We start from the raw sequence: 25,842 nt of genomic DNA, 5'->3' as shown, positions 1-25,842 counted from the left end.
TTATAGTATTGGAAAGGTCTGGCCCAAAAGTTAGGAACGAGGCCCACAGATTAAAGTGACCCAACCCAAATATAATATTGGACAGGTTCTAGCCCATTCCTAGCCTAGATTATATGGGCCCAATATCTGCACCAGGGCAAGGTCAGGCGCGGCATCGGCACACGAAGAAATTCCGAGATAAAATTTTAATTTACTAATTTAAAATCAAACGGCTCTCGGTAACAAAATCATACTTGCAGTCCTGGGCACCAATTGATCATTCCAGAGGTAGAGGAGAGTGAAAGAGATGGCAGGAGGGCATGGAGAGGGCATCAATTACAAAGGCTTGACTATGCATAAGCCAAAGCGATGGCATGTAGTCACTGGAAAGGGCTTGTGTGCTGTCATGTGGTTAGTTGTTATCCTCCATTGCTTTTCCCCTTTTCCAGCTTCAAACCCTAGATTTGATCTTAACCTTGTTTTAATCTGATTTTGGTAATTATTAATTTTCCGATCTGGTTTACTGTTATCTCTGGATTGTTGAATTAAAAAAAATAAAAATCATGGAATTTTTTTGCTCTTGATCTGAAGTAAGGAAGCTGACTGTTGGGGTTTTGTTGTAATTTTTGTTTTCAGGTTTTGGGTACTTTACAGGGCGAAGCAAGATGGCCCTGTAGTATTGGTAAGAGTTGATTTTTTTTTAAAGAAAAATTTCTTTCCTTTATGAATGATTTGCATTGGGCATTTAATTCAATTGGAAGGGATTGTGCTGTGTTTTTCAGGGCTGGAGACATCCGTGGGAGGGCCATGGTGACCATGGCCATGAGAGTGGACACTAGGTAATTTCTCGCGCATTACTTTTATCTTCTTTGCTGAGGATGTGAACGCAGCGTAAATAAATTGCATCGCTAGACAGTTTAAGGAGCAACCTCTAATTGTTATAGTCTCTTGTTATTAATTGGATTCACAGTTTATTTATTTATTTTATGAAGGAATTGATAGATATTCCTGGTATTCTTTAAATTATCATTTTAGTTTTGTCATGAATTGGTTTTGCCGATACCCGGTGTATCCAAAACCAATTATATTTGCGTGGAACTGCCACTGATTGTAATTAAATTTAAAACTGTTTTTGTTTTGGAAGGGTGTTTATTGTGTGATATAAAAACTCGAGATCGATTTGGTGTCCATTTTTCAGTCATGAGGAGATCTAAAGGATCTGTGTGCTTGCGCTATGCCATCGTAGGAATAGTACTGTTGATTGAAGGCTATTATTTGGATTTTCTTGGGAATATGTGCGGGGATGTTTGTTTTAGAGCCATGATAGCGTTGGTAGATTGACCTAAAAGGATTTGTATGATTACATACTTTAGATATGGAGCTTTTAGTTATGGATTTATTGCCATTGTAATTATTTTGCTCCCAAATTGGTATTTATAGGAAAATCATGCTCTTCTTGTTGATACAAATCAGGTTGTCTAAAATGATATCCTCATTCGAGGCATACTTTTTGATCCCCTGCTAACCTTTTGAGCCAAAGTGTTTTTTCAAAATCCTGCCAACCATTATGTAACAAGAACTTGACAATCTTCTTTTTTACTTTAACTTAGTGGGCGGTAAATGGCTGTGATTTTTATGATGAGGATTAAGATTTTTTGTTTTGTGAAATTGATTAGAGGAGAAAAGCATTATCATGGACCCCTTTTATTTTATTCAAGCAAAAGTTGTTTACTGAACCTGATGGCCTTAAGGATTTTCTTTCACTTCTTGGAAATTTCATATTGGGTAGTCGAATATGGTTGATGTACTTCTCACTTTCATTGTGCCCATTTCAAGAAATGGATGGCATCATGGTTGATTTTGTGTGAAATATTTTGAAGGTATTCACTGGTGGGGTCATTGTGTTCTCATGATCTGTAGACTGTAGCCCATTTATGGAAGTGGCATGCTGCGACATCTCAAGCACTGGATTGAAAACAAAAATTAGCTGTCAATCTCATCTTTTAACAAGACAAAAAAAAAAAAAAAAAACCACGAGTTAGAAACAAGTATCATAATTTGTCTCACAACATCATGCATATAGTTGTTATTTAGTTTTCTGTTCTTTGCTTAACCTCAGTTCTTCATTAGAAAGTGAACGTTCAGTTTAATTTGGTGGTCACTACTTATGCATGTCATAGCTATTTCTAGTTATCTGACATTCTTGAGAAGCATTTTGTTTTCGTCCTCAGATTTTGTATCAGCAAATATTAGAATTTATAAGGAAATGGGGCAACAATACTGTTACTTTGCTGATTTCAGGCATCCCATTGAAGAATGAAGATCAATAGCCAACCGTAAATGTATTTGTCGATGGGTTGTTGGCCATGCTGTCTTGATGAGCCCTGTTTCTTTCTTCGTTTCAATAAAGTGGTGGCGGAAAAAGATTCCCGCGTACATTGAAACCCATTTTAACATGCTTCTTTGTGATCATGGATTTTAGTTTGTATGTATTCTTCTCTAGACATGGGCGCTTCTCTGTGTATCATGCTGTACCAGTTCATCCCAGCATGTTTTCGGTGCCTGGCAAGGTATCATTTGCTTTTCCCACTGTTCTCTATGTAGCAAATCATGGTAAAACCCCAGCCTTGTGCTCTAACCCTTCACAACATCAAAATTTCGAACTATTTTCCAATGTTTCCAACGAGTTATTGATATATATCACACTAACTATTTCCCAATTGCGCGATGGAAGAAACGATAAGAACTAATGGAATGCTTGACACGTAACTGCCCTCGGCGCGATGGTTCAGGTCACATTGTTTATGGGCCTAAATTTAAATAAAGCAGCCTGGTGTCCAACACTGATGCTCGAGACACGTATTAGTTGGGCCTCTGCCTCCTGCATATCTTTCCTACCGAATTCTAAAAGGTCTCTACAGGATCCAAGTTCAACTAGCAAAGTCTAGTCATCACTCATCAGATGCCGAAATTATGAAGATTTTAAATGTAAATTGCACGACAGATTGCATTTTGCAAGATTTGGTTGCTATGTAACTGTAGATGTCAATAACTTGTGTTAACAGTTGGAGTCTCACAAGAGATTGATTTAAATTTTTATTTTAAATAAAAATAAAGGGCGTTCATTTTTTTTTTCAAATAAAAAAGGAGACAATGAATTGATGGTTGAGTTTTAACTGAGTTGTATTAGATTAACTTGATCAACTTAAATTTTTGATAATTTTGAGTGGGTTAGTTGAGTTTTTTTTTCTTATATTTTTTTTTAACTTTGATTAGTTCAGGTTTTGAGCTTATGTATCAAGCTAGTCTAAATTTTAAAATAATAATTGGAGTTGAAAAGTTGAATTTGTTTATATTTGTTTAAGAGGTGTAACAAATCTGGTATAAACAACATAATTATTATGCAAATCGAAAAGGGAACATTAACCTAAACAAGTATTAAATCTTGTTGTTAATTACCCAAACATTTGGAAGGGCGTCAAATGGGTGATAGGCTGGCAACTTGGCATGTCTATTAACATTATTACAACTGCACATCTTTTTTCCTTTTTTAAAGAAAATAATCCAGACAACATAAGGGATGCATTGCCATGATATTTCTATAACGCAGACATGGGAATATCCATTTATTGCCCTGTTCTCAGATCTCCAATTTTCTTTCGAGTTTCATGGTAGAATATTAAGCTCCTTTATTTGATTGTCGGGTGTCCAACAAGCCTTTGTCTACTTCTTCACGGGTAATGATTTTTCGCATGTTGGATGCTTGAGCAACTGCGCTGAAAGAGCACAAGCAGCATAAATGGAAAAAAGTAGACTGGTCGAGGCATTCATGCATGCCTTCCTTCTTTCTATTGACACATGGTTTTAAAAGGCTTTTCTATTCTTGAATAACTTATGCTTACGTGAATTTGGTAGCCTATATTCTAGGTCATGGATTGAGTTCATGAATTTAGATCATGTAGGCAAGGTTCCAGCTTAGCTGGTACCGTGGAATTAAGGAAATGGTATTAGTTTTTTTTTTTAAAAAAGTAAAAAGGAATGTAATAAATTCTGTTCAAATGGAATAAAAGTTAGGCCAATCTTTCTCTTGCAAGAATAATATGTGTAGTATGAAATCAAAATTGTAATAAAAATTAAAAAACTCAAGAACAAAAAGAAAATTGAGAGAAAAGTATACAAATAGAAAAAAAAGATATAAAATCTTAGACAATCAAGGAATTAAATTAATATAAACAAATTCTAATATGAATAGAAATTTTATTCTACTGACTAAATTGGTCGACCGTCTCTCAATCGGTCAACCACTTCAACTTATTTCACCCGGTTGCTCTGTCTCAACCAGTCAACCAAGTCAACTGATTTTTAAAGCCAAAGCTCTTAGGTTTAGCAGCCAAGCTTGACCCAAGTGAATTGAATTTGGTAGCTATGCCACACCCAAGTGTCTTGGGTTTGGCAGCCAAGTAACTTGGGTTTTGCTTATTTGTCAGATCCAAGTAAACGTGGATCCAACACAGTTTTTTAAATTTAAAAATAATAAAACAATATTAAAATACCAAAATGTTCCCTATTATAATAGAAATTCAAAAAATAACGTGAAACAAAAAAGAACCCCTCATATACAAGCTTATTTTTTTTTTTGTCTTTTCCAAAGCCAAAGATATATTTTAATTATTTAACAGTTTGTGAAAGGTCAAAAAATCCTTGGGCAACAAGTCTTAATTCTGTTAGCCTTAGGGATAGAATAATATTTTTACTATGCAAATAATCATCAAAAGATTACCATACCCCTGTTGAAACGTTTAATACTAATGAGCCTATGAAAAATATTGAAATACTCCAATAACCAGGGCTTCAATTTTTTCAAACAAAGAGGAAAATGATAGTTTAATTTCATGTGAAAAGACAATATTAGCTCTATCCCAAGCCTTCAAAGCTTGAAAAATCCGTTGTGCAGGTCTACAGTGGACCGTGTCTTGGTCCACGGTACACTTGCACATGGTTGTCAGCCCCACAAAGCTTGGGTCTGGCAACCATGCCAGACCTGTGCTTGGGTCTAGCACCAAACATGATTGCTAGACCCAAGGCTCTTAGGCCTGACAATTCATGCTAGACCCAAGCAAACAACAAATAAATAGAGGATAATTGTGCACTTTAGTTGTCAGGAGAGAGAAATGAAAGAAAAAACAAAAAACAATCGATCACCGACGACAATCCAATCATGATATGTTTACATGCGCTAAACCATGTGAAAGAGAGCACGTCTACGCATTTAGTTATATGGTGGATGGATATATTTGATCATCGGAAAGTGTCTCACACACCTCCTTAATTAATGGCACGGACGCCGTCCATTAGTTGGGGTGTGTGAAATATGCACTAGCAACTTTTCGATTAAAATATAAAAAATAAAACGTGAAAATATTAAAATGCTCCCATGATCCTCTTAATTACACAACATACTCATTTAAATTTCACTATTATAATTCACAGTAATCTATGTTTAGAATTACAGTGAAATCTTAACTTCATTTAACTTTTTTTTTATATATATATATATAGCGGTGCCTAATGGCTAGATTAATATATTTACGTATGATAAATACTTGTGTTTAAAAGGAGGGATTGCAATGGTTGATGAACAATTTTCATTTTCATAATGTTTACAAGAGGAAGAAGGATGAGGTGCAGAAGTGGTGAATCTTCACACCAATGATATATATGTGTTGTGAATTGAGATTGTATTGGCAAAGCTCCAGCTTAAGTACTTGGGAACGAAATGCCCTATCGTTTGCCCTTCAGGATTAATTAAGAAAGGAATAAAACAATAAATTGTGTGAAGATTCACACATTTTTATTTGAAAAGAATAAAAAAATAAATAAAAAGTTACATATGATCTAATTTCCTCCAAGAAGTAATTAGTGGTCACCAATACACCCACGGCAAAGCAACCTGCAATCCCTTGAATACTGGTCTGCAGATTAATAACGTTAAAGATAGGCTGAATAGTTTGCAAGAGGTTAAGGATAGGCTTTGCCTTCTTAATTGGTAAGTATGTTAAGGAGCAGAACCCTTGTCTGGATCAAACGCCTGAACATGCACTCTAATTCACCTTCAAGATCTTCAACGGCAATCTCCACTGCCTCCAGTCTTTTATCTGCAGTATGAAGTGCTGTTTCGTCACAAAAATCGTACGAACTCTGTCCACTTGATCGCAAGAACGTTGACCTTATAAAAGACCCTTTACTTGATCCTTGGTCCAGCCATGGAATTGAGATGAGAGACAACAAAGATTCAACAATGGTGATGGTAGTGACTCTCACTTCTCTCAGTACTTCAACAACCACGATAATGCTGTGGTCTACATTTGAGATATCTGAAGTTACAGACTTGCCTTTCATTCCCTTCAGTGATTTCAGGCATTTCATTGTCTCTTTCTTTAGCTTCTTTCTGTAGAAATTATAGGCGGCAATTTTGGTACTAATATCTGGCTTGCTAACTCTTTTTCTACGTAATGTGAATTGTAGGTCTAGAAGATGTTCTTTGACAAGCAAAAGAACATCCTTAGAAATGCCACACACATCCAGCATTCTTAGAGATGACTCTGAGACTTCGTGAAGCCATTTTTCTTGTTTCTGGTTGACAAGAACTTGTTGGATCTCTGGTGAATGGAGAAGATCATTGGCAGAGTTATGCAAGTCTCTGAGAGCATTGAAATTAGGCAGTGCCATTTTCAACAAAGAAACAAGAACGGTGTGGTACGTACTTTTCAAGAGGATTAACAAAGAAAAGGAAGTTTCAATTTTCAGGCAGTTGGCAATAGTGACCTGACCACAACAACTCCTGGTTTTTATAGAAAACCTTGGAGGACAGCCTATCCTGTTCAAGATCTCAGATTTCGAGGAACAGAACAATGAAGTATCCTTTGTTGTAGTACGGACATAGGATTACTGGCAACAGCTATGGGGACCAAATATGTCCCAGAGGAAGCTTCCATTCAGATAGAGGGAGGCAATGGACTGACTTAAATCAAATATTATATTGGTGATTTAGACTGATATTGTCAGGTTTGCATGCACGGGAGGGAGGTGCCAGCCTGTGTTCAATTTTGGAAATTGCAAACCAGACAAACTGTTGAGCTTGATTAAGACAAAACTAGCCATTTCTCTATAAGACAGGATTGCTTACAACTGTACAAGCCTTTGTTTTCTATGGACATGATCCTAGATTAGATTCATGGTTTGAGTTCCTGTGTAAGGAACTTCCAAGAAACTCTTCTGAAGGTTCCTAATGCCAGCTGCTTGCAAGAAGATAAAATGCAGTGCCACGTTTTTTCTCCAGGCAACATAGTAGTCAAATTTCTAATTACGAAAATGTGAGTTGATTAATTAATAACAAGGTTAATTATTTGTCTTCTTAGTTTTAGTGGTCGCAGTACTAGCTTCAAATATCACTGGTTAGTGTTACACGATTGGAAAAAATACATATATAAATGAATTTGGTTTGAGTAAAAAAAATAAAAAAATAAAAAAAATCTGTTCACGTGAAAGTTTTGAAATAAATTTATACCCTTTAAAAATAAAAAAATATAAAACATGTTTTTTTTTTTAATTTTTTCTATTTCAAGATTATAACCGAATACTATGATTTTATCTACTTTAAGTGTACTTGTAAGACTAATATTGTGTTAGGAATATTAAATTAATTTATCTAATTATTAATTAATTTTTTTCCTATTAATTAGTATAGTTATGGAATTAAAGATTTTTTATTTATTAGTATTACTTGTGGTGCTATGCATACTTTAAACCCACAGTACTTTTCGCAATTTCACACGAAGAGCTTCTCAAAGCATTAATATATATATATTCTCCATACTAGAGAATAAAGTCACTTCTGAAATCAGCTAGTGAACTAGCTACTTTAGTTTGATATTTTTTTTTATTCAATAGTTAGTCAACTTAGAAAAGTTTATTTTTATTTTTTGATATTGTTGGTCAAAATTGTGACTTTGAATTAATAACAAAGATAAATAATCTTTATTTTTTTTTAATAGAAGACGGTGAATACAAGACAGAAATTGTAATTGGAAGGCGGAACCCTAAAAGTCTTAAACATCACACTCAATTGGTGGTGGATGATGCAAATTGAAGTTAATTAAAATACTCTTTAATTTCACCAACATTTAAGAGCTGAGATTTTTACTTGCATGCCTCATGTTCAAGATGTTCAAATCTGGAAAACCTTAGGTTTTATAGGAATGAAACTTAGGTTTATAACTGAAGTTACATGTTAGTCAGGTTAATTTAAATTAATTTGATTAAATTTAAATAATTTCATTTTAATTTTTTAAAGTTAAAATAATATTATTTAATTTTTTTATATAAAAAAACAAAGCAAATAAAAATTTTAATCGAGTTAAGGATTCACACGCTAAATCAATTAAGTTATATATCATATTAACTTACATATAATTTTTTTTTAACTCGATCAAGGCTAGATTTTAGATTAACCCGTCAGGTTTAAGTGACCTTACTAGATTTATTGGCAGAAAAAGATGAAAAAACTTTCCGGCCAGCACTTACTGTTTCATAACTGACTTGCAAAAATCAAAATCATGAAGATGTATAATTGAGTTCTTATATTTTACTAATTTTTGCCGGAAAACCATTATACTAACACCAATTTGAAGCAACAAACTAGAGGAAAGAAGTACAAATAACATGCTGCAAGCAACAAATACGAAGCAAAACATATATAAGAGAAGAATCCCAACAACAGCAGTCGTGACGGAACAATGAAGTATAAATAGATCAATCAGAGAAACGACACACACTAGAAGTTGCTTAAATATTTGAAGATACACACACACATATATGACTCCAAATGAAGAAGATGTAGCCTTAGAGTTGACATCCAAGAAAATGACAAGATCGACCATAGCAGAGAGCAAGATAAGACTCCCGATATATAATTAAGTATTTTTTGTATGCAAATGTAGAGAAGATGTACTACAATCTAATTAACGAAAAGAAAATAATTTTTTTTGAAAAATGGCATTTTATTAATTGTTAATTGGTCCAACCTATCTACTTAGCTCTTAAGGTTCATATCTTAATTTCTTGCTGCCCTCTCAGGGTATGCAACAAATGGAAGTAAAAAGCACTGCTTTAGGACCCGGTCTAGCATGATGAGTTAACTTAACAACCTTCTAACTTAGAGCCGGGCTCTTGATCAACAAAATATTATGTTTTTTTTTAAACTAAAATAATATGTTTTAATTTTTAAAAAAAAACACAAGTCGAAGTTTGGGTTGCCCATACGACGTGTAACCCCAGCCTTGAGCCGCTTGTAACCATGGTAGAAAGACGGAGCTAGAAGAGGAACTACAATATTGATATATCATCAAGTTTCAGAATCCAACTTTTGTCATGTAGAACCTGAACATGTAAAAACATCCGTTAAAGTCTTTACAGCTGCCCTTTGAAATTTAGTGAATTATGGGACGGTGGGTGGGAATGTTTGCCTACTTGTAAGAAACATAAGTGATGTCATTGTAAAGTTTTAATTAGGTGGAAAATCCTCTCTCAAAAAGGGTTCTCTCGAAGTCTCAAGTCCACGCTATCTCTATAATTAAGAAGTTAAAACGAATTTTGAGGCACCAACCTTTAGACCTTTTGCCTAAATACAGTCCACCCAACTTTACTTCTTGCATCCACTTGTCTTTGATTTGCCATATTTTGAACCATCGATCACCATACGAGCCACCACCATACAAAAAGATAATCATAGAGACACCTACCACACATTCGATCCTTGCCTTTTCTCTTCTTGTAATTCCCTTTTGTTAGCTTGGTTGCGATGGCTCAAAAAAAGTTCGAACGAAGGTCATTTTCTTTTGAACTAAACTTAGAGAAGTTGTACACGGAAAAACCATTTACACACATGCCTAAGATCAACGAACCTATCAATAATTACTAAGGAATAATCTAAATATATACAGTGAAAATGATTAATGCCCACCTGAGACAACATACTTTCGCCTACCTCCACGAGCCATCGGGTTTAATGGTGGAATATGAGATCATCACTAACTATCACATGATTACGAGAGATCATGCTCTCTCAAATTCACTTTTACAAGTTAAATTTATGATCAACGTGTGTGGATCTAAGAATCATCTCTCGTTGTTAAAACTAGACATATGATAATCACTCCAATATCACAAAATTTATACAATCTTTTCTTGTCTTGAGGGATTATTTCCATGCACCTTTTAATATTATCCACTCAGTAAAACTCCGTTGTGGGAATTTTCGATATTATCTATCTGCCGTGTCAAAGGTGGAGGCTCCCTTGCGTGTCAAGTTTCATGGAAGAATAATATTCTTAATATTATCGACGTGTATGGATGGAGCGAGCTAATTAAGACTAATCAATCTCTTGAAAGGTAGGTTCGATTTTTTCCTTCTCTCTTTGTAATTGTTTTTTCAAGAAAGGGAAGGATACACACACACTCTACATTATTCAATCTTAATACTTCTTCTTTGTGCTTGACTACATCAGAATATATCTCTATAATCTCTAGCTACTCGTGTTGTGTGAATATATGTCCACAATAAAATTCCATCGCGGAGTTGGTGTTTCTGATAACTTCCACACAACAAATTCCATTGTGGGGAAAGCTGTTTTTGATATTATCCATTTGAATTATGTCAAGGTTAAAGGCTCCTTTCACATGAAGTTTCATGTAAGCATATTATTATTTGTAGTGGGGTATTATTTTTTTTCTAATCCTTGACTAATTCAGGAACAGCTTGGTTGAAAAAGAAGGATCATATTAAAGTAGAAAATGACATATTTTATTCTTTGATCTAGCTTCTAATTATGTCGTATCTATGTTAGTTGTTGGGTTGAAGGTCTCACTTGTGTTTGAATCTCGTAAAGAGAATTGGATGTGGGTCCTTGAAGAAAATCCCTGAGTTCTTGGTGATTAATTATCCTTTTTTTTAATTTGATTAATTATCCTTTAGGATATGTTGATTGTAATAGTTCGGACAAATTAAGTTTTATACCTCTCTCTCTCTCTCTCTCTCTCTCTCTCTCTCTCTCTCTCTCTTTAATGTAGTTTTCAATTCTATTATCATGAATATTTCTTGTTAACTTATTGGATGGTAATTCATTTGTTTTTTCTTCTTTCATCCTTTCATTTTATTTTATTAATCCCTCCTCACAAACTCGTCTTTAAACTCATAAACTCATTTATTTAGATTTTACAACCAATTTAAAAATGTTTCAATTAATTATGTTGCAAAATAGAAATTACTTTCTTTTAATCTAAAAATGGTGTATATCTTTCTTGGTCGTTCAAGTTAAAAATCCATTTCAATTCTAGTTATTGGATTGTCTATTAGTTGCTGCAAGGTATATGTATCGTGATAGTTTTTAATTTTTAAAATGTTTTTAAATTGTATTTTCACCAAAAAAAATATTAAATTAATGCTATAGATATCGATGATTTTTAATAATTTTAACATATTTATATAATTAATTTTGAAATATTTTTAATCAAAAAAACCCGTTACACTAAATTACCATACAATATCTTATTACATAGTACATTGGCAAAGGGCATCCTCAAGCTCATGAATAGCAACAAAATTCAAAGAGTTTGAAAGATACACGACGATCCAACAACTCCAAGCATCCTTAATGCCATCCACTCCTATAACAGCCATACTCCACTCACTTTGTAGGCCCTTGTCTTCCAACCCCATTTGGCATTGGTGGAAAAAAAACGTTGACTTCCTTATTTATTTATTTTTTATTTTTTTCTTTTGAACAAGGGATACAAAAAGGAGACTATAGCTGAAGATGCAAATATTAAAATTCAAAAGTAAACGGACTATGATGAATAATTAGTTTGAAAAGCAGAATATTTATTGCTCCCCACTTTAGTCTTTTGGTTAGAATGATGATTAAAGTTAGTGTATACAATAATTATCTTGTATCTTTAATTTTATCTGCGTGCTTGACCGCACAAAGAAACTTAAATTGTTTTCGAGTTTTAATCATTAAAATAATTAGCGTGCAAGAAAACTTATTTAGTATGTGTTTGGATGAGAGGTAACTTATGTTTTTTTAATTTTTAAAGATGTAATTTGTATTTAAAAAGTATTGTATCTTTTAAAAAAAACCACTATACCTTCAAATCAAACACACTCTTAATGTAATATTGGAATTCAGGAGTGGATCTAAGATCACATTGAAACTAAGAGGAAAAGTTTTTTTTTTTCCTACAAGAAAATAGAGGGAAAATATTTAAATATCTCTCTTCAAAACAAAATATAAATAAATCTTGTTCTTGAAAAATCAAACTAGAATGTTCTTGAGAATAGAGGACCGGATTGGTCATCGCTTAAGAGGGAGAGCCAATTTTCTGTATTTAGAGGGTTAAACTTATTAAGGAAAAAAAGTTTTTAAGGGGAAAAGGATTCAATTTTCACTTTTCAGGGACTAAATTGAAATTGTATAAGGAAAGGGGACAAAATATGCTCTATTAATATCAGTGAGCATATAAGTGCGTGATGGGTTAATTTTGATTTTTTTTTTTTAAATTTTGGAATGGAAATGGTTCTGTTTCGAGTTCAACTTTTGATGGGCTCGTGTTTTTTATTTTTCGGGCTCGAATTTCTTTGCTTGATTTGACTGAAACCTAAATTAAAGATGCCTGATTAATATAAAATCTGAGATGATAAAAAAAATTAAAGTTTAAACTAATTTAAAAGAAAATATAAAAGAATTTGTTACAATCAATTCATTCACGATAAATTTATTAAATCTGATCTGGTTTATTACTTAACTCTTATCATTTTAACATTTTTTTAAAAAATATTAAAAAAATAATGTTTTGAATTTTTTAAAATAAAATTTAATTTTTCCCAGTAAATCCAATCATTTTTCACCCCCATTTAATTCACACCGTTTAAAAGTTGGGATGATGGGTGATGGGATTTACTCCCCAAATTAGGTCAGTTTTAATAATAGTGATTATTTGGGAAGATCAGTGGCCTGCCATGGCATCAATTGACAATTATTCCGGCCACCACTTTTGAGAGCACATCCCTGGCACTGCCCAAGTAAATAATTACAATTAAAGTCATTTGGATTTTCATTTTTTCAACCTTTGCTCCTGTGCTCACGTAAGCATTATTACAGTTACTGGATTTAATGCACAGTACAGTAATTAATGAAAGGCGAGCATACATTGTTTGTTAGGTACACAAATTTTGCTTAGTTTTACACTGTTGGTGAACAGAGAGGGCTGATTCATTGCAGGCAGCAGCCTTTAACAGATTGATTCCTCGGGAAGAACGATATGGCTTCAGTTTTTGGTTTCCAACTTTTTTTGGGCGCGCCACGCGGGCTTTGAAGATCGATCGGTTGATATCTATCCTCGTGTCATATTTTTTTAAAATAGTAAAAATAAATTACAACAATATGATTGAGCCATAATTCTTTTTATTAATATAAATATTTTAATTAATTATATATGTTCTAAAATTAATGACTATATAAATATTCAATGACCCTGAAATTTACAAGACTCAAACCGGTAGGTTTTAGAAAACAAATCTAAAATCTAACCAGTTTAATTATATTTCTCAAAATTAATTGATAAATTAATCAAATTGCAAGTTAACTTGCAGTTTGATTAAATTAACTCTAACTTGTTTAACTGAAGAACACCAGACCAGACAAGGAATTGAACAATCATCCTACGTGTATAAGAAGAATACACGTGTGAGATTGGATAAGATTAAGGGGAAAGGCTACTCACAGTGGTTACAAATTCTCGTGTGTGTAATCAATAATGTTGTGTTGCTTTTGCATCCCTAGTCTAGCTGAAAACTCCAGATCAGCCGTCCTTTGCCGAGAATATATGCACATGGCAAAACGCCTTGTGTGAACTGTCCATTTTTAATGGATAAATTATCCCATTTCAATTCCTCACAACATTATATTGAATATAATATAAACCCCGATAATTAATTAATTAATTATTAATTAATTCGGCCAGACATGCAACTCAACTTGGTCAGAACCAAACCAAATTTGATTACCCATCAGCTAATCACAACCAAACATTAATTAGCCATCAAGTATTCTGTACTTTTCAGCACTTTTCAAATTGTTTTTGCAAATTAAATCTCAAGAGCATATCATGGGTGTGTGTTTGCTCATGGTTTTTTTTAACCACATTAGTAAAAATTCAAACGGACAGTTTTAATATATAGTTTTTATAAATTAATTATGAATACGTTATGACTAGACCATATGGATTGCCTGACATGGTTATTTCTGGATTCATGAGACATGGTCAAGCTAAAAAAAATTATATTATTGAGTGATCAATCTAACAAAAAAATCTATAATTTTTTATTTAATTATTAAATCGTGTTTAAATTTGATCATGAGGTACAAAAGGCCTTCTAATTAGGATCAAAAGGTGTTATTTGAGCTTGTTTTGTTATTTTTTTTTTCATTTTTAATTTCTTAGTTTATGTAGGATTTTGTATTGTGTTATGATAAGACTCTTATTTAGATTAATATTTTAGATTTATTCGAGTTGAAAATTTTGAAGATAAAAAAATCTATATAAATAGAAAATATTTAATAATAAAATTTTAAATTAATATTTTTATATAGTGATCTTGTTTTATAGAATTTTGTACTGTCTATTCTTTTTATTCTTTAATGTTATTTCTATATACTTACACTTAAATTTATGATTTTTTTCCACAAATATTAAGAGATCATTATATATATATCCTCACAAATCTTTTCAACCTTGACACATTTTGATGAATTTAATCTCTGAAAAATAAATAAAAAATGATTCCAAACTTTACCCAAGTCTCAGGAACAAAAAAATTTCTGTGGTACCAATACAAAATTATTACTGATACCATTCATTCTCATAGTTGAATTAATAAAAATTTAATGTAGGTGGGTCACGAGACAGGAAGTATAGTACTATTCTAATTTTCAATAATTTCTCAAGGTCTTGTCCATGCTATGGACTACGTCCTTGCTAAGCTGGCAATAGAGTGCACGTGGGCCGAAACTGGTGGACTCAAGAATCTACCGGGAAGGACTGGGTGTATCGTGTCGGCGATATTTGGTGATAAAGCAAATATTTCCGGGTTATGTACACGTGGCGTAACAGGATTCCAGGGGTGCCCAAAAGTATCCTGCTCTCCTTTTCCCCCTTTGGATATGTCTATATATGGAGCTGATCCATCTTTCTCTTTTGGCATAATTGCGTCGCCCTCCCTTTTTTGGTGAAAAATATACAATAAGAAGAGAAAACACAAGAGAGCCAAGAGATGGAGGATGGTAAAGTAGCGGTGAAATCATCAAGATTTAAAAGAGTTTGTGTGTTTTGTGGTAGCAGTAAAGGCAACAGGGATTGTTATCGTGATGCTGCTCTTGAACTTGGCCAAGAACTGGTATAGCAATTCAAAAACCTTACTTTCTCGATCTTATTTAGTCTTGTAAGTCCAGAAATATTGAGTTTGCTTCGATTCCATGTGAAGGTGTCGAGAAGGTTGGATCTTGTTTATGGCGGAGGAAGTGTTGGATTGATGGGGCTAGTGTCTCAAGAGGTCCATCGTGGGGGAGGCCATGTAATAGGGTAATTATGAATAGCTACGGTGCATGCTTTCTTGTCCACATAATTTCATTTTCTTGTTCGAGTACTGATCTGTATTGCTATGTCTTTTGTTGCTTTCTCCTACAGAGTCATCCCTAAAACTCTGATGAACAAAGAGGTAAGCAGATTAGGATTCTTAATCCATGTATAGAAACGATTGTCTCTAGTTGTTCTTGGTGCGTGTTTGTCATCGTAATAGCTCCTGTGGTTGTGATTTAAAAAAGTAAGTTCATGAGCGCGATGATTAACCAAACATTTTCAAGTTTATAACCAAGAGACAAAACACAGCCGGCAGCACCAGTACTGAACACTACAGAAACAAAACATAGCCTTAATTAATTTACTAATCAAGACATGATTAAATGCTTTGTTTTTTGTTATGTGCAGCTAACAGGAGAAACAGTGGGGGAGGTCAGGCCAGTAGCGGACATGCATCAAAGAAAAGCTGAGATGGCCCGCAATTCTGACTGTTTCATTGCCTTACCAGGTACCTGATCTCCCTCTTTCTCTCTCAAATAATGTTTTTTTTTTTCCCTGATGGTTATGTGTTAATATTATATTATATTAATTAAACTAGGTGGGTATGGAACCTTGGAGGAGTTATTGGAGGTCATTACATGGGCCCAACTTGGCATCCACGACAAGCCTGTAAAGCTACTTCATGTCTTAACCTTGGATAAGATTCAAATTAAGAAAGTTTTGTTATGCTCTAAGGTCAATTCTTTAACTTAGTTCTTGACATATACAGGTGGGTTTGCTTAACGTGGATGGATACTACAATTACCTGCTGACTTTTATAGACAAGGCAGTGGATGATGGGTTCATCATGCCATCTCAGCGTAGTATTATTGTCTCTGCCCCAAGTCCCAAAGAGCTTGTTCAGAAACTTGAGGTGGGTTCTTGTGATCACATCCTTTTGGTTGATTTGTGTTTTTTCTTTTTTTTCCAATTTTTTTACTTTATTTGGCAGGAATATGTGCCTGTGCATGATGGAGTTGTTGCCAAGGCTAAGTGGGAGGCAGAACAAATGGAGCTCAATGCATCTTTGCAAACTGAAATTGCTCGTTAATGGCAGAAATTAACCATATGAAAAGTTTTTTTTTTTTTTAGGATTTTATTAAAATTATGTAGGGCTTTCTCCTTTTCAATTTTGTATGTATTGGTCTAGAAAGGAAGAGGAGAATTTCCATGCCAGAAAAAATGAAATATTAATTTGGTAGCTAGTCTTTAGTTTTATTGTGTTCTGAAAGAAATTGGCAAATGCTGTCTTCTTTCAGATAAATCTTCTGTGTAAGAAAATGCAAAGAACAAAAAAAAAAAAAAACGTAGAAAAAAAGCAAAAAAAGCAGCCTTTTATTCTCTCTCGCATGCCTGCCATGGTGCTGCGCTCTGCTCTCCTGTTGTATGCGTGTACAGTGCATAATTAGGAATGTACATGCTGTGCGCTTGTTCATGAGGCCGTACGGATGGTTGACCCATCAGAACTTATTTTTAAATTGAACTTATTTTAACTAGAACTCGGCTAAACGAATTTTAATTTTATTTTATTAAATAAAACAAAACAAAACATCTTTTTAAATTGATTTAGCGATCCACTAACATAATTTTCTTAAGAAATTCAATCATAAGTCGTGTAAAACAATTTTTTTTTATTAACGTGGGTGTCAGGTCAGTTTGTGCGTGCCTCGACTAATTTCACGGATCCTAAAGTTATCGATCATGTAAACTTTAAGTGACCTTAAAGTTTATGAACTTGAACTAATAACTTCTAAAAAATAAATTTAAAATCTAACCAATAAACTAGACCAATTAAAATTATATAAAACAATTATTAATTACCTGGTTACGATCACAATAACACAAGCCCCAATGTATTGGCACACACATAAAAGCTTTTCTTTTGTTTTATCTGAGGACTTTTTAATTTTTTTATCCAATAATGTTTTTTTGATATTCGGTAGCTTAATATTGAAAGTAACTCCCCTTCTTAATTAATTGCTTCCTTTGAAGCTTCTGATGGATTCTTTTGTTTCGAGATATGTTATAATTACCCTTTTTTTTTTTTAAGAAAAAAACTTTTTTTTTCTTCTAAAACACACGACATAGTGAGATTCATTTGCTAGATAATATTATAAAATAAATTTTGACTTTATTTTAAATTGAGATAATATTTAAATTTAAACACGTTTTAAATTTAGAAAGCTTTTTACCTTGAAAATCATTATTCATACAAGTCTTTCACATCACCCTCATCGATTCTTATCCAATCAGGGCATAATGTAAATGGATCATGCGAGCTACCACGACAGCGTTTTGTATCCTCCCTAACTCCAAGAAATTGCCGAGCATTCTTGGGTTTACAAATCCCTTGTCATCAGCCTTATTTGTACAAATATTATTTGCTCATGCATGACTTCATCATCTAAGAAACAAGAGCATGTTGCCACCGGAAACATAACTCGTGCCGTAGAGATCAAAACAAGGACAGGAGGCGATGATCGCTCCCCACAAACTCAAAACATCTCTTTCAACAGCGGTGAGAAGACAGTCCGGCTAATTATGAACGGTCCACAACTCTAATAACTTTAATTGGGCTCACACGTCCGTCCATCACTAGTCTACTTCTACACCATAGATTAGCTAGCTTAGTACATGCACCTGCTAAGGATGCCAGCTAGAAGTAGGTGTCTAAGCTACTTCAAGAATACAAGTCACCCATTGGATCCCTGGAACGTGGACTGCCCAGCGATATTGTTTGTTTTCCTTCTTTAAAACACGCTTTTATCCATTGAGCATCATCTTCAATTGAGCATAATCTTTTTCTTTAAAAAATGTTTTATTCAACCCGTGACAGAAACGCGGTTACATAACTAGTTAGTTAATGTATTAAAACCAAGTTCACTTCTTTGATGCAGTGAAAAAAAAAACTATTCAAGAACAATTTTATGTAATTATATACACATTGTCACAATTCTAGATGTGATTCAAGATTGACTTAGAAAAAGAGTTTGGATAAGATTATAGTTGAATCAATACTTTTATTAAAACAATATTATTTTTTATTTTATAAAAATTCTTTGGTATTGACTTGATCAAGTTTGATTACGTCAAATGAATTATTAAAACACTCGTTAGGTCAACCATATTTCATTGAATTAATATCTTATTTGATCTAATTATAAATTCAATGCAAATCAAGTTTCGACTCTCAAACTTCTCAGTTTAAGCTTTTAAACTAGACTCAATTTAAAATTGTACTCACAACTTCTTAATTTGAGAAGTCTATCCCTAAAATTAGAGTAACCTGCAAACAGTCTTACAGGCTAGCCCACATACGAGAGACCTAATTGATACATGTTATATCATAAAACTACCATAATTTTAAGTTATGTATATCCTTATGCGCGCGCACACTCATAACTTCCATGACTTCAAAAGCCACTTAAATGTGAACCCTTTAATAAAAAGAGAGTACCCATATTGACTGATAAGCATGAAGAAATATTAATTCATTAATGGTTCAACACAGTTTCTATAACGGTCCCTCTCCATCATTGTCACGACCCAAACTTCGGGTCCATAATTGGCAATGCAGGAGTGGTTCTTCAAGACACCTAACCTATGCTAAGCCTCATAACATATATATCATAAATCAGATTATATAGAATCACACAGCATTTCATAAACTTTCAAATATTTCTCAAAACCAGTAAAAAGAATTAATAATTTAAAACACTTATTACGTTAAATAAAATCCAACCTTTTGAAATAAATCTAAACTTGAATAAAAACAATATAATAGTTGAGCATCTAAGACATTAAATGAAAATGAATAAGACGGAAAGTTTTGCGGAAACAAGCAAGTCATACCAATCAAAAGCGAAGAATCAGGAACTCTCAACAAAATCAACATGCTAATAGAAGCTAAGAATATGTAAATAATAATAAAAAAGAGGGGTGAGTTCAACCAATTCAGTGAGTGAATAACATTTAATATACATCTTAGATATTATAAATTGTAAGTCGTACATATCTTATATATACATGCATACTAAGTATATTAACATATGGTAGTAGAATACATGTCAGATAACATATGAAACACTAAAGTTACAAGAACAAAACACCTTGAGATGATTAGTTACACACAAGTTGGTGCCTCTCTCACCAGTTTGCTATACATAAATAATATGTACAAAGACTAACTACTTTTCATTAGTATGAAGTTTTTGACAAGTACGATATCAAGACATAATAGATATTCGTATAATTATCAAAGCAAATGAATGTTATATCGAATATGATTTAATTCAACATAATATAAATATATATTCAAGAGACGGATGAGTACTTGACAATAAATCAACATATATAGATATTCAAGAATGTTATACGTATTTATCATATAATCAACATATATAACTTATTTATGTTACATGTATATTAAAAATTATCCCACTTACTCGAAAAATAAAGGCAAAAGACAAACATATGTAGAACTAGGAATTATTAATGATTGCTAGGAGGAACGTTAATAAAACCTATAACAAATATGAAAAAACACTAAAAAATGACTCGAAACAATTAACCTAAAAGATTATAACTATAAGATTTGAGACCAAAATATAAATATAAATCCAAAATAGACCACCTAATTGATCCTGAACATGTCCCAATCTAACCAAACTTAAAAGAACCGATTGAACCCCACTGCTCAATCAACCATTCGATCGAAAAGACTAATAGGTTGACAACCGCCTCAAGCTAGCTAGATGACCGGTTCAAACCATCCTGTCAATCGACAACATCAAGCCAATTGATCGGCTAGTTTAGATCAACCGGTTGATCTGGATTCCAAAATCTCAATATGCCAATTTTAAAAAAAAAATTCAAATCCCTCAATTAGTTTGTTTTAAGCCAAAATTAACACCATAAACATCAATTACACCTCCTAAATCATCTATATATCAAATCAATATACTAAATATCATATAAATTCTAAAACATTTCTTTAATCCATCAACTATCACATCCCAAATAGAAAAACAACTAAAAAAGGGATCATAATACTTACCTACTTCTTCAACCCTTCTTAAAACCCAAAAACACAAGTTTAGATATAACTAAATTCCTTATTATTTTTGGGAGAAAAGTCACGGTAAGGGAAGGAAAAGAGGAGAAGAGAGAACAAATTCTCTAGCAAAAATTCTCTTTAAATACATAAATTAGGTTAGGTTATTGGATTATCCTTAGCTTGAATTTCATTGGCATAACATGCTTCTTACAATCATCGTCACCTTCAAATGGACCTGTTGGGTGCATAAAAGACGTATACCTAATCTCTCAACTTTCTTTAATTTGCCTTGTCAAACTAGATATGGTTCCACACTCCAAGTCAATTGGTAGTCTACATGAATCAGTCGTTTATTAGTCCAAGTGCTCAAATATTAACGGCACATGGTTTGACAAGTTGGCCACCCTTCGATTTTCTTCTGGTTGGTGCTAAGGCCCTTTCAACATCTTTTTAAAATGTGTCACATAGTAATGGTTCCTAGAATAGGACCAACTTAAAGGCTAGGAGTACTAGCCATAGGGTGGACCATGGTCCCCTCGCCCTCTGTTAGTAATTTTGTACTGTATGATATTGTCCCGTAACATTGGATTATGGCCTACATTGATCCATGTAGACTCGAGGTCTAAGACCCAAATAGTTACACCGACCGTGACTCATCGAACCTGAAGGCTACATTTGGTGGGTGCTAATTCACCAAAAAGGTTCACTGTTTGGCCAAATATGGAGTAGTCAATCAATTGCCATGTATGGACCCATCTATGGTATGTGATGTCTAGGTGTAATGGTACGACTCTAAGGCTAATAATTCCGACAGGAACAACCAACATTTTTCTCTCTCCTTATCTTTATCATAACCCAACATTTCAAATCTGAGGTTCTTTGAATCCGATGGGAGAGAGGGGTGAAGGGTTTTTTTGGATAAAGTTCTTAGAATTCTATGATTATCCCTTCCTTCGTATAACGAACTGTACCTGGAAAAAGTAGGCGAATTTTAAGAATATTCTTTTCCAAAGTCAATTCCAAAAATATTTCATGCATTAAACGAGTAGTTCTCCATGGCAGAACCGGATTTTAAGAAAATGGAGGCGAATTCTAAGGTATATTCTTGATTCTGAGTTTTATGCCCAATCATATTTTTAATTAAAACAATATTATTTTTTTTAAAAAAAGGCTTGTCCGTCAACCCGCAGGTTGAGCCAAGCAACCCGCAACTTAGATCTGAATCGTGTCTTATAACCATGTCTATATGGTATCTCTTGATTGAAGCTAAACAAGTCCAGTTTTGTAATGAACAAGTACAAGTTCAGGTCATTAAGCTTGCTCAATCTGCTTTGAAAACACTTCAGGACACGTTCCAGTGGATGGCGGCCATTTTCTATGGAAAACTGCAAAGAGCAATAGCAATTATCTAGGCTGTACAAGTTAGCGTCAATAAGAAATTAGGCCAGGAACCCAGGTTGCATTAATTAATCTATTCAATTCAACAAGAGCTGGCTTCAATTTTTCCCATTAACAATCTGCTACAAATAATTAAACAAGTAACATTTTTTTATGGATAAATAAATTAACTCTTAAGATTTTGAAGACAAGACATGGGAGAAGAGAGAGCCACGAGTAATTTAGATGAAAGGTATGGTAATTCATATTGATATTTATACACTTGACTATTTCTATATATTTACAACTATGGCAAAATTGTCTTGCAAAATTGTATTGAAGGGCAGTGAAAGCAAAGCTGCTCCATCTTGAGAAGAGCATCAACTAGTGGCTGAGAATGTTGAGAATGGTAACTCTGGTTTTCAGTAATTTCCTGTAAACAGCCTCCAACTCCTCCTCTGCTTCCTGAATGGTTGACTCTAAGGCCTCCAGTCCTTTCAATGTATTTTGCAGTTGTACAGAATTGATGTCTTTGCTCGACTTCAGGACAAGCAATTCGGCGTCTATCTTTTCGAATTCATTGAGTTCAGCTTCGCATGATACACGTTTGGATTGAAATAATTTTGAAACGACAGCCCAGCCATGGGAGCTTGATCTTGCCTTTGTCTGAGAAACCATGGACAAGAGAGATTGGAAAATCTCGAGGCTGATTCCTTTTACTTCTGTCAGCAGGCTGACTGCATCGACTTCTGAAGTGATGTTCTTCTCCATGCTCTTCAAATTTTTGAAGCATTTGCGGATTGTTTTATCTAATTGTTTCCTGGACATAATATAAGCTTCAACTTCACTTGCGAATCCAGATTCTCCACCTTTTCTCCTCCTGAGAGATGATTCAAGTTCCTGCAAGCACTCCTTCATTGATGAAAAAACATCTCTAGTTGTGCTGCACATGTCCAACAAGAGCAGAGATCCACTCAACACCTCTTCTCCCCTTTCTTTTTGTTGTTCATTGGAGAGGGTTTGTTGTGTTATTGGCAACTGAAGAAAATCCTCAACACACTCATACAAGACTTTGAGGCCACTCAATTTGTGGTAAACTGAAGTAGAAGTTGTTTCTGATGATCTCAACCTGTCCAATTGATCTTCTACGCTGACATTTAGAGGGTGAGATCTTGAGGGCAAGCTGATAGAGCGAATGTGGCAAGCAGCCATCTTATCCTTTAGCAGAAGAACGCTGGTTATTGATGTTGATACAATGGAGCTTGGGAGATGTTGTTCAAGGCATCTCTCATGGGTCTATTATATAGACAATAGGAAATAACATTAAGAAATGCATGCATCCATACTTGTATTTGCTGTCATGTGGCCTTTATCTAACAATGCGGCTCTCTCTCATCATTGCTGTAGTTCAGGAAGCATAATGCTAATAAAATAATCTCAACTGTTAATAATTTTTAAAATAATAGTAGCATGCCTCCTTCCAACCCAGACAGGAATACGATCATCACACCGTATGAATAATTTATCAGGAATCTCATCATGTGAAATGTACAGATCTCAATCTCGCAATAAAGATTTTGGAGCTCTTCATGATATCAAAATACTGTTAACATAATACAAGTCTGACATAATTGTTTCCTGCTTCTTGGACATGCTGCTCTACAGTAGGGCATCGACTAACCTGTACAGACTAGATTAAAGATGAAACACGTATAGCGAAATGGGTGGATCTTGCTTGATCACATGCCAACCAGCTTGTAATTATCATTTATGTGCATCATTAACAAATACATTTCATTTTTTGTTGAGCTACATCACACGTGCACCTCTGTGCCAAATTCACATGCAAATAATGGCCTGTCAAGATTCCAGATGCTCCCCACCAGGTCTATCAATTGGAGCTATTTCCGAGCCTCACGATCCTTTTTGTTCTGTACAGAAGCTCGAGCAAGATAATTGTGTATGATGAAGATATGGGTGCAATCCACTTGTGCGCATGTATATTTTATTTGATTCATATCCTTACGCAGGGTGTCATGGCAATGAAGCAGGAAACAATTTTGTCAGGGATCTGAATAACTGATTTTTATTCATTTCATTAACATTAGAAAATAGTGTTCGTAGCAATGGCTTGTCAAATTTGCCTCAGGAACAGCAATGTATTATGAGATGGTCTGTGAATTTCACAGCATTCTAGCTCAAAGTCAAATGGATTCTGATGTAATGAAAATTTTTCTGTCGAGGATTCATTGGCACATATGTCAATATTAGGATTATCTTAAAGGAAGCACTCATCTTGAATCATAGCTATGATGAGAGAAAGCCGGCCGCTGTCGGAAAATGCAACACATGACAGTGATGCAAGCCTGGAATGATGGAATCTGAATTGCGACTCTGTTCGGTATATAATAGGTGCAAGAGGAGTTGGCTTGAACGACTTTGAAGTTGGACCTACATTACATATCCCACTGATGGAGGCTTTCTTCTTCTTAAGGGATGATGGATGCCTTTGTTGGAGCTCTATAGCTGCTCGCCATTTTCGCTCCATCAGCTTGGCTTCAGAATCCCATCCCCTAGCTCAGAGTATCAAGTTGCAGTTGGAAATGTTGAGATCATCACAAGAAACATCCTCATCAACCTGCCAAAGATCGAGTGGCCTCAAGACTTTATACTAGTGCGTGGACGATTTTCTTCAATCGTGAGTCTCCTACCAAGCCCTCTCCAATGAACATTGAAGCATATATGGTTAGTTAAAAACTGAAGCAAGTGATCTTCAAGTCCTTCATATACTCGATGACAATGGAGAAAAGTGCACATTGTTAATATATTCAAGCCAAAAGCAGAGTAGCAAGAGAGTTAATCAATTTATTAACTTTGCAGAATGTTCTCCTTCTCCTGCACTCGACATAAAGCAGCCTCTTATACATTGCAGGTTATTTTGCCATACAAGGAGTCTACATAGAAGGTTATTTTGCTATACAAGGAGTCTATGATAAGATAATCTTTGATAGTTAATATTAAGAGTCCTAATTATATACATATACGGTAACATCTTCCCTCAAATTGATGCTAGTAAGTCAACCAGCAATAACTTGCCAATAAGAAATTGATGTCGCTGTCAAGTCATAGCTTCAGCGAAGACATCAACTATTTAGAGATTGGAAGATATGTGAGGAAGAGATATCACCTGATTTTCCAAGGTGTTGCGAATAGAATGACAATCAACCTCAATATGTTTGGTGCGTTCATGAAAAACAGGATTGGTGGCAATCTGAATAGCACTAGTATTATTAGTATGAAGTGGGGGTAGAGGTGACCTGAGGAAACCCAAGCTCTTCGAGAAGACCGCGCAGCCATACAATTTCAGAACAAGCAGTAGACATGGCACGATACTCAGCCTCAGTGGAGGATTTAGAAACACGATCTTGTTTCTTACATTTTCAAGAAATTAAGGCATTACCTAAAAACATACACCAACCCGTAGTAGATCGGCGTGTATCCGGACACCCAGCCCAATCAGCATCACTATAGGCAACAAGTTGAAGAGAGGAGCCGATAGGAAAGAACAACCCACGATTAGGTGAGCCTCGAAGATAACGGATGATGTGTCGAATTGCAGCAAGATGGAGATGCCGAGGAAAAGACATAAACTGACTGACCTAATGGACAACATAGGATATATCAGGTTGAGTAGTGGT

General features: G+C 34.3%; 4 protein-coding genes across 5 annotated transcripts; 2 read left to right on the top strand and 2 right to left on the bottom strand.

Annotated features, from left to right (window-relative positions):
• Positions 1 to 156: 156 nt before the first annotated feature.
• LOC133693395 (NADH dehydrogenase [ubiquinone] 1 beta subcomplex subunit 2-like) lies at positions 157 to 2,653 on the top strand. 2 transcript variants are annotated; one of them, XM_062114601.1, is made up of 4 exons: positions 157 to 390; positions 616 to 661; positions 762 to 818; positions 1,124 to 1,448. In XM_062114601.1, exons 1-3 carry the CDS (start codon positions 287 to 289, stop codon positions 816 to 818), a joined length of 207 nt encoding a protein of 68 aa, XP_061970585.1. In that variant the 5' UTR covers positions 157 to 286; the 3' UTR covers positions 1,124 to 1,448. The 2 variants fall into 2 exon arrangements, with proteins under 2 accessions (XP_061970585.1, XP_061970584.1); XM_062114600.1 differs by lacking the exon at positions 1,124 to 1,448 and adding an exon at positions 2,281 to 2,653 and having other exon boundaries at positions 161 to 390.
• A 2,957-nt stretch (positions 2,654 to 5,610) lies between these two features.
• On the bottom strand, positions 5,611 to 6,866 carry LOC133693289 (uncharacterized). Its single transcript, XM_062114476.1, has one exon. It carries the CDS (start codon positions 6,706 to 6,708, stop codon positions 6,019 to 6,021), a length of 690 nt encoding a protein of 229 aa, XP_061970460.1. The 5' UTR covers positions 6,709 to 6,866; the 3' UTR covers positions 5,611 to 6,018.
• Positions 6,867 to 15,289: 8,423 nt separating this feature from the next.
• Positions 15,290 to 16,916, top strand: LOC133695338 (cytokinin riboside 5'-monophosphate phosphoribohydrolase LOG5-like). The gene is made up of 7 exons (XM_062117280.1): positions 15,290 to 15,490; positions 15,578 to 15,675; positions 15,781 to 15,811; positions 16,081 to 16,180; positions 16,271 to 16,341; positions 16,442 to 16,585; positions 16,664 to 16,916. The coding sequence occupies exons 1-7, from the start codon at positions 15,368 to 15,370 to the stop codon at positions 16,760 to 16,762; spliced, it is 666 nt and encodes a 221-aa protein (XP_061973264.1). The 5' UTR covers positions 15,290 to 15,367; the 3' UTR covers positions 16,763 to 16,916.
• Positions 16,917 to 22,528: 5,612 nt separating this feature from the next.
• LOC133694200 (uncharacterized) lies at positions 22,529 to 23,356 on the bottom strand. Its single transcript, XM_062115663.1, has one exon. The coding sequence runs from the start codon at positions 23,354 to 23,356 to the stop codon at positions 22,529 to 22,531; it is 828 nt and encodes a 275-aa protein (XP_061971647.1).
• Positions 23,357 to 25,842: the final 2,486 nt, after the last annotated feature.

The sequence above is a fragment of the Populus nigra genome, chromosome 5, assembly GCF_951802175.1.
Source record: "Populus nigra chromosome 5, ddPopNigr1.1, whole genome shotgun sequence".
In the NCBI taxonomy this organism is placed as follows: Eukaryota; Viridiplantae; Streptophyta; class Magnoliopsida; order Malpighiales; family Salicaceae; genus Populus; species Populus nigra.
Note: the sequence above shows the minus strand (reverse complement) of the source record. Positions and strands in the feature narration are given on the sequence as shown.

Coding starts and splice junctions, on each gene's coding strand:
- LOC133694200 (XM_062115663.1), bottom strand. CDS start 23,356: ATGGCTGCTTGCCACATTCGCTCTATCAGCTTGCCCTCAAGATCTCAC.
- LOC133695338 (XM_062117280.1), top strand. CDS start 15,368: ATGGAGGATGGTAAAGTAGCGGTGAAATCATCAAGATTTAAAAGAGTT. Junction 15,676..15,780: donor GGGGGAGGCCATGTAATAGG/GTAATTATGAAT, acceptor TTTCTCCTACAG/AGTCATCCCTAAAACTCTGA. Junction 16,181..16,270: donor CTGTTTCATTGCCTTACCAG/GTACCTGATCTC, acceptor TAATTAAACTAG/GTGGGTATGGAACCTTGGAG.
- LOC133693395 (XM_062114600.1), top strand. CDS start 287: ATGGCAGGAGGGCATGGAGAGGGCATCAATTACAAAGGCTTGACTATG. Junction 391..615: donor GGCTTGTGTGCTGTCATGTG/GTTAGTTGTTAT, acceptor TTTTGTTTTCAG/GTTTTGGGTACTTTACAGGG. Junction 662..761: donor AAGATGGCCCTGTAGTATTG/GTAAGAGTTGAT, acceptor TGTGTTTTTCAG/GGCTGGAGACATCCGTGGGA.
- LOC133693289 (XM_062114476.1), bottom strand. CDS start 6,708: ATGGCACTGCCTAATTTCAATGCTCTCAGAGACTTGCATAACTCTGCC.